The 8786-nt window shown below is 50.9% G+C and overlaps 1 protein-coding gene across 1 annotated transcript in view; it reads right to left on the reverse strand.

Moving 5' to 3' along the window:
- AP3B2 (adaptor-related protein complex 3, beta 2 subunit) overlaps nt 1-8786 on the reverse strand; it is a 36600-nt gene that overhangs the window by 9528 nt on the left and 18286 nt on the right. Inside the window, 6 exon segments of the mRNA XM_010841104.1 lie at nt 5800-5976; nt 7106-7215; nt 7496-7628; nt 7984-8046; nt 8323-8394; nt 8735-8784. Coding sequence (XP_010839406.1) covers nt 5800-5976; nt 7106-7215; nt 7496-7628; nt 7984-8046; nt 8323-8394; nt 8735-8784 — 605 coding nt within the window.

Consider the following 8786-nt stretch of genomic DNA (forward strand, 5'->3'; position numbering starts at 1 on the left):
CTAAGTTGCTTCAGTCGTGTCTGACTCTGTGCAACCCCATAGACGGCAGCCCACCAGGCTCCCCCGTCCCTGGGATTCTCCAGGCAAGAACACTGGAGTGGGTTGCCATTTCCTTCTCCAATGCATGAAAGTGAAAAGTGAAAGTGAAGTCGCCCAGTCGTGTCCGAGTCTTAGCGACCCCATGGACTGCAGCCTTCCAGGCTCCTCCGTCCATGGGATTTTACAGGCAAGAGTACTGGAGTGGGGTGCTAATGAGGTTGGAGCAAACCGCAGCCACTTTAGGGTCTGCTAAAGTAAACATGGGGCTCACAGTCTGCAGTCAAGGGAGCTAGAGCCCAGGACCCCAGATCTCAACTTCTGCCCTGTTCCTATCTTCACAAAATGACAGTGGCAGCCACTATTTATGGAGTGCCTTCTTGTGCCCAGTGCTAGTGGGGCCTTTCACTGCCTCATGGAATCTCCACAACCCTTCCGAGAGGTGGCGCTACTGCCCCCATTTCCAGAGGAAAATCAGAATCACTGACATCTCCTGGGTTCAGGAACCAGTTAGTGCTGCACCCAGGCCTGGACCCACCCAAGAGTAAATAGAGTGTCTGGACCCGGCACTGTATTTACCTGTTTACCTATTTACAGCCTACGCTCTGTGGCTGACCTCATCCAGGTCTCCATCCGTATGGCAAAGACAATCAAAATCCACCAAGTACATACATCCCGTGTCACGACGGCCACAGTATCTGGGGATATTCTGAGGGATGGGACCAGCAAACTGACTCTGGTCTTCCTGACGTTCTGGTTACACGGTGTTACATCCAGCCTTGGACACGGCTGAGCCAGGTAATCTGGCAGGGCCATCAGCAAGATGCTGGCCCAGAATCAGAGTAGCTGCTGTGACAAAACTCTAGAGAGCTGCTGTGATTCCACTCCTTCTACAATGGGGGCTTTGGCGGCCTCATGTTCAGCTCAGTCCCTTCCAGCACAGCACTGCCTGCAATACTGTTCCCGTCACAGGTAAGTACTCCAAACCCCACACTCCCTTTAGGATGCCCCCATCAAAATGGACTTCATTGTAGACCTGCCTCTCCTTGGCCAGACACCACCCTGCGTGCCAAGGCTACCAGATGTCCTTATCCACACTGACTATTATCAAGCAGCTGCTGATCCAACTCTACGGATTTCCCAGCTGGCCGATCATAGACCCTCTCTCCCTCCCCTCAAGTCCTTGCCTAATTCTGGAAAGAAGAGTTCAAGGTTTCAATCCATCTGTCCACAGCCTTAACTGCCCATCAACAACCAACCCAAGAAGGGGCTAGTCCCTCCACCTCAACACTGCAGGATTTGCCTATAGTTCATTACCCTGGACCATTCCCCAGGGGTCATCATATCCAGTCTGCAGCCCCAGGACACCTGCCTTGCCTAGCCAGTATGCACAAGAATTACAGGCTGTTTAAGAAGGCCTATAACACAAGCTCCAGTGCACGAAGAACTGAACAAAACTCCTAGTTGGACCCAAGGGCTCCAGCTGCCAGGAAGAATTTTAAGTGGGGAACATCGATGCCTTTTCAAGAACTTATGCCAGGACTTCCCCAGTGGCTCAGTGGTAAAGAATCCGCCTGCCAATGCAAGAGTCTTGGGTTTGATCCCTGGTCTGGGAAGATCCTACATGCCACAGAGCAACTAAGCTCATGCGCCACAACTACTGAACCTGTGCTCTAGGGCCTGGGAGCCACAGCTACTAGAGCTTGTGTGCCTAGAGCCTGTGTTCCGCAACAATAAAAGTCACAACAAGGAGAAGACTGCACATGGCAACCAGAGCACTCATCACAACTGGAGAAAAGTCCTCACAGCAACAAAGATCCAACACAGCCATAAATAAAGAAGCAAAATTATTTTTTAAAAAAGAACCTATGCCAACATACCTGTTACCTTGAAAACACCTGTTAAATCATGCTAGGGAAACTAGCTCTTCAAAAAAAAAAAAGGAATTAAAATACATTCACACCTGACATGCTACACCAAAATAAGCTCTAGATGGATGCGGAGGACAGATGCCCAGGTCCTCTCCCACAATCCCACCTCCTGAAGCCCAGTCTTGCTCCCCTCCCGAGGGTGGGTGTGACCTAAAATGTGATTCTGACCAACAGAATATGGCAGAAGTGACCAGGGGCACCATATAACCCCATGACTGTTTCCTTACGTTCAACTCCAGTTTTGCTAGCAGACTGGCTCTGGACACTTTTATCCCTTGCGGCTCTGAAGAAGCAGGCAGCTATGTTTGGAGACCATGTGGCAAGGAGCTGAGGACGATCTCCAGCTGACAACCAGCGAGAAGCCAGGGCCTCAGTCCTACCATCGGGCATGCAAAACTGGATATGAATGCTTGCCCAACACAGCCTCCAGATGAGAATCCCAACTTGACCGGTTCCTCAGCTGTAACTATAGCCTTGCAATAAGACCCAACCCATGTGGCGCTAGTGATAAAGAACCCACCTGTCAATGCAGGAGATGTAAGAGATACAGGTTCAAACCCTGGGTTGAGACGATCCCCTGGAAGAGGAAATGGCAAGCCACTCCAGTATTCTTGCCTGGAGAATCCTATGGACAGAGGAGCCTGGGGGACTACAGTTCACGGGGTTGCAAAAAGAGTCGGACACAACCGACCGTGTGTGCATGCTCGCACATACACATACAAGACCCAACTAGGCCATACCTGGATTCTTGATCCATGGAAATAGAAAGTAAATATGTTTTTTTGGCCTACTAAGTTTGTGGTAATTTATTACACAGCACTAAAAAACCAATACAATGGATTAAAAATAGAAAAAAAAAGTCTGGAGGAAATTATGCATGAAAATTTTAATTGATATGTGAACGAGGAAACAACTTTCTAAATATAAGGCATTATGAGGAAATAGAAACAAAAATATTAATGTATTGAACAAGGCACAAATGTACAATTTCTGGATGATTATATCTAGAAACCAAATTTAAAAAAAAAACAACCTAAGAAAATATAAAACCAATGCTGGTTTTTTCTAAGTGGTAGACCTATAGCTAATTTAAATATTTAACTTATAATATTTCTCTGGAATTTCCAAACATTTTATGATGAACATGCATTATTTTTATGGTATCAAAGAAGTTATTAACTAAAAAAAAAATAATGGAGAACTTGTCAGACTCTTCCACTCACTCTAGAAGCCAGATTTTAGCTCCCACCACGACCTAAGCAGACCCTCCTCCCAGGTATCTCATCAAGCAGACAAAAGCAAACCTACCTGCCAAAAGCATTCAAGCAGGCAGTTGCCCGAAGTGGCTGTAATGGTCACCTTCACTAATCCTGCCCCCCCAAGACCTCTGCCAGTGCATCTTCTGTTAGACCCTCTGGTTATCTGCTCAGCCACAGAAGGGCAGAGCTCATCCGTTATCTCCTTAACTCAGCCTGGGCCAGAGTCTGGCATGCAGTGGGGGTCAGCACATGGGGGAGGGGGCAGTGGCTGGGATTGCTGTGGCCTGTGGCAGGTTGAACATGTCACCCTCTTACTGGGAAGAGGGGAGCATCCTTGCTCTTTTGCAAGGATGGCCATGGGCACATGCAAACACTTCCCTCCTGGAGTACAGAGAATTCCTATTCTCCACCACTCTCAGCACAGGCTGAGAAAGAAGAAAAGAGAAAGACAGGGAGGGTAGGAAGGAGGAAAGCTCTCTTTACTGAGTCCAAGAACCATCCTAAGGAGCCTGTAGGACTGGCCTTAGGATGAAGGGTGTGTGGAGGTTCCATCTGTCTGAACAGCCTACTCAGAGTGGCCTGATGGGGACCGGGACCCCGTCCTGCCTAGGAGAGGAGCTAAGCCATCTGTACCCATGGCTCTCTGTGCCAGCTCTGACTATACCCTTTGTTGTTTAGTCACTAAGTTGTGTCCGACTCTTTGTGACCCCATGGACTGTAGCCCGCCAGGCTCCTCTGTCCATGGGATTTCCCAGGGAAGAATCCTGGAGTGGGTTGCCATTTCCTTCTCCAGGCTTTCTTCCTGACCCAGGGATCAAATTCGTGTCTCCGGCATTGCCAAGTGGGTTCTTTACCATCTGAGCCACCAGGGAAGACTGACTGCAGCCCTTACTGCTCTGCATTTTGTGCTGTTTCCTCTACTTGGCTGTGAGCACTTGAAGGCCGGTAAACACGTCTCACTTGTTGTCATCACCCAAGGACATAGCTCAGTGCCAGGCACCGTAGGCACTTGCGAAATGTATGTTAATTATGGTCATGAATAAATGCACAAGAAGCTAACAGGGACAACTTAGGGAAGAGCCACGTGGGCACACCCAGACTTATGCAAACATGCTGAATCACTATGCTGGGGCTCAGGGCTCTGGTGTGGTATTGAGCTTTTCAGACACCCCCTCTACCCAGCAGCCACCCACCTAGCCTGCTTCATCTTTTCAGACCTTCCTCCCACCTGCTCTTTTCTCCTGTTTGCATAAAGGAGGCGCACAGATATTTGTTCCAAGGCTTCCCTGTGGTGCCTTTCCCTCTAACTTGTCTCCAATCTGCTTCTCCCACAATACTGACACCCACAGACCCAGCCCCTCACAGCTTCCACACGACCACGGTCCATCCCAGCTCCTGACAAGAGGCCCCACATGTGACAGCCCTGCCCCCCAGCTGGAGGCCCTGGGGCCCACCCTGTCCACTGTGGGTCACAGAAGATGCACAAACACCACCATCCAAAGACTCCATGGGACGGCAAAGAGGCCACCTTCAGGCCGGCAGAGATGTCACCACCTCCAGGGGATGGCCCACATGCTTTGTTTGCTCTGAGGGTTGCCAAATCGTTTCTACAAAAGGCCGAGGACCTATTTTAGGATTTGCAGGCCATATGGACTCTGTTGCAGCTACAACATCCATAGACGATAAACAAATGAATGAACGTGGCTGTAGCCCAGTAAAAGTTTATTTACAACAACAGGCAGCAGGCCAGGTTTGGACTATGGGCAGTGGTTTGCCAACCCCTGCCTCGCCTGACTGAGCAGAGCAGTGAGCGTGGGAACTATCATGGCGCCTGGGGTTCTAGCACCTTGAAGAGCTCTGGCACGTTACACTTGACTCATAGCAACGTGTCCTGGGACCATCTCAGAGGATGCCGGACACTCAAGAGGCTGTTAATATCCTGATATTCCAGCTTAGCTGAGCCGTGTTCTTGGTGCCTTTCATAATATTTCACCATGGGAATGACAATGACCACCAGTACCACCCAGGCTTGTGCCCTCTTATCGCTGGCATAGACTGGTGAAGCATCACCAAGCTTTTCGGGGAGGAGGACAGACCACATCTCCTGGGACATGTGGTCTCCCATCAAGGCCTGTCATTGCAGGTCCCTCCCTCTGGCCCCAGCATCCTGAAGGCAGCAAGTAAGGACACTCCCACTGGAAGACTGGAAGTCACAGCCCCACAGAAGAGTCTCTTCAACATGGCCACCATCTCTACTATGCCCTTGGGCCTCCAGAATAGTCGTGGACTCTGGGGAACATTGGGTTACATGGGCAGACCAGCCACCTATCTTGAACTCTGTCTTCAGAAAGAGGTGCTGATATATGTATAACTGAATCACTGCGCTGTACAGCAGAAACGAACACAACACTGTATATCAACTATACTCCAATAAACATTAATGAAAATACAAAATGAAAAAACTGACAAAAAGAGGTACTCAAGTTCATGCCTACCTGGTGAGGACCCACAGAACACCACCTGGGCCGTTTCTGGGGCCCAGAGAGCTTTGAGAGGCATCTCTCAATCAGTACCTGCTTTGAGTTGGTCAGGTAGAGCTTGGCTGCCAGGTTGATGACCTGCAGTTTGACGATGTCCTCCTCGGCAGTGAAGGATTTGGCCATCTTTCTCAGGACGTCTGGTGCAATCCTGGGGACGTGCTCACAGTACTCGCCGATGAGCCACAGGATGCTGGCTCGGGCCATGGGCACCTGTGTGGGTGGGAAAGGAGTCAGGACTGGGGTGCATGTGGGAAAGTGGGTGGGCATGTGGCCTGCCAGGGAGCCAGCACTCCTCCCATCTGCGCTCACTTCTCTAGAACTGGGAGTGGGAGGTGGTGGGAGAGAAAATACTAGGTGGGCATTTCTCAGGCAGCATCTCCCCTCCTCCCCAGGGTTTCAAGAGCATGCACAGAGCCTTGGAAGTTCAGTCACAGTTTGGTATAAAAGACTGGCTTTCTGGATCCACTGTGCCCTTGATGCTTTCTATCTAAGGATGCCATGTATCCTTCCTGAGTCTTCAGGAATGCCTTGTCTGAATGTTTCAACTTGGCAGTGCAACACAAAAACACATGCCTGTCAACCAGCCACCCTGAGCCAGAGCTTTAGAGAAAACATGAGTGTGGACCAGGCTGGAGCTCAGCAAGGGGTCCCCAAAGGGAAGGCAAACCAGGGTCACATGGTCTCGTCTTTCCCCTTCTCCCACCCAAAGACCTTCCAAGACAGTAAGAATGGTTTGGAAGTTGATTTTTTTATTTAAAAAGTTAAAGTGTTAATCACTCAGTCGTCCGAACTCTTTGAGACCCCATGCTCTATAGCCTGCCAGGCTCCTCTGTCCATAGAATTCTCCAGGCAAGAGTACTGGAGTGGGTAGCCATTCTCTTCTCCAGGGGATCTCCTCCACCCAGGGATCGACCTGGGTTGAACCTGGGTCACCTGCATTGCAGGTGGATTCTTTACTGTCTGAGCCACTAGGGAAGCCCCTGATTTTTTCTTTTTCTTTTTGATTTTTATTAAGGCCAGTTTAATTAGAGGATCTTTTTTTTTAAAAAAAAATCATTTATTTGGCTGCATTGGGTCTTTAGTTGTGGCATGTGGGATCTTCGTTTGCATCATGTAGGATCTTTTGTTGCAGGGCACAGGCTCGTTAGTTGTGGTGAACGGAGTTAGATGCCCCTTGGCATGTGGGACCTCAGTTCCCCAACCAGGGATCAAACCCGGGTCCCCTGCCTTGCAAGCCAGATTCTTAACCACTGGACCACCAGGGAAGTCCCTAATTATAGGGTCTTAAGATCACGGGGAGGTTCCTGGGTTGGGGAAGCCAGTGGGGTCACCCCCTCACCTGGATGTTGTCTGTGAGCTTTGCCAAGTGTTTGATAATCTCTCCATGCTGGGCTGGCTGCATTTGCAGCAGCTTCTTGATGACCACCACTGACTCTGCGACCACAAGCTCTGTGGAACAGGAAATGAGCCCAGGACAGTCAGATGGCCACACACAATGGGCAGACACACCTGCAACGCCCCCAGGCCCTTGGCTTTGCTCCTCAACCTCCTGTACTTCTCCAGTGGCCCTCAGAGAGGCAGGGGTACAAGGATACAAACTGAGGCCGATGGACTGATGAACACGAATTGTCGCTGGCCAGACAGGAGAATACCTGCTGGCCATCAGTCAGACATTCAGGCAGCACCCACAAGTCATCAGAGCTGGACATGCAGACAGACAAACACTGACCATCACGGTTGGACAGCAGCTGCACCAGGCCGTTGAGGCAGGTGTCGCGGACTCGGCCTATGTTAGTTGCGCAGCGCCCAATGGCCTGGATGGTGGCTGCCACAAAGTCCTTGTCCATGCTGCGAATGTAGGTCTGCGGGAGGCCACAACAGAGTGAGCCCCAGAAGGTGGTGATCCCTCAGACTTGACTCGGCAGTGACTCTGCAGACTTGAGGGTGACCTTCTGGAAAGCTGTTACCCCTCATTCAGTGACCAATCATGCCAGAGACTAAACTTTGGGGAAAGGAATGACACCCTCATCCATTACCCGGTGACTCCCTGACCCAAAGCCTGCAGACGGCATTGGGAAGGGACATGAAATAACAGTTTCTCCATTTTGGGTTCTAAAGAGAAGATTTAATCCACCAAGATGATTCTCACTGAGCGTAAGGAGCTACAGGGCAACTCTCATGGGCCTCTCTGGCTACAAGCTGGTCCCTAGCCAGTACCTGGAATTCCCGGAGGACAGTAGGAATGTTGGTCTCATTGGCGAGGTTAGTTAACACTTCCAGCTGCAAGGAGGCAGAAAAGGGGCACGGGGTGCCAGTGGGCTTTTTGTGCTTTCATTTGTTTTTAGTATTTATTCATTTGGGTGCATCAGGTCTTAGTTGTGGCACAGCAGGCTTAGTTGCCCTGTGGCATGTGGGATCTTAGTTTCCTGACCAGGGTTCAAACCTGTGTCCCCTGCATTGCAAGGCAGATTCTTAACCACTGGACCACCAGGGAAGTCCCTCTGTGCTTTCCTTAATCCTTCATTAAGGCCACAGGCATGACTGTCCGTCACTCACCTTCAGAATCTTGATCTGGGTGGGGTCAGTGGACCTGATGTAGAAGCTCTTCAGGTACGGCTCAAACATACCCTGGCACGAGAGAGGTGGTCCCAGGGAGCGCCACCAGAGCCCTGCTCCTTCTCCAGAGAGCCCCTCCCCGCGACCCTCCCCCATCCAGGGCCCAGCGTCCTTCTTGCCCCTGCACTCTCTTCCACTGTCAGCTCTTCCCACCCCCTCAGCTCCGACCCTATCTTTCTTCATCAGGGTTTCTACCCTGGGGGTCCGGGTCCTACATCTCCACCTGCATTTACGGCCTCCCCCTCCCATGCTCCACACTGCCAAGGCATCATCCCATCCTGCCTTCCCCAGCGCCCCTGCCCCGCAGAGCCACCCGTCGGACCGCGAGGGCAGGCCTGGGTCACGTGCTCACCCGGCGCTTGATGGACATGGTGGCCACGTTCTGGAGCACCACGTACTGCACT

Source organism: Bison bison, unplaced genomic scaffold (assembly GCF_000754665.1).
Source record: "Bison bison bison isolate TAMUID 2011002044 unplaced genomic scaffold, Bison_UMD1.0 scf7180017864155, whole genome shotgun sequence".
Classification (NCBI taxonomy): domain Eukaryota; kingdom Metazoa; phylum Chordata; class Mammalia; order Artiodactyla; family Bovidae; genus Bison; species Bison bison.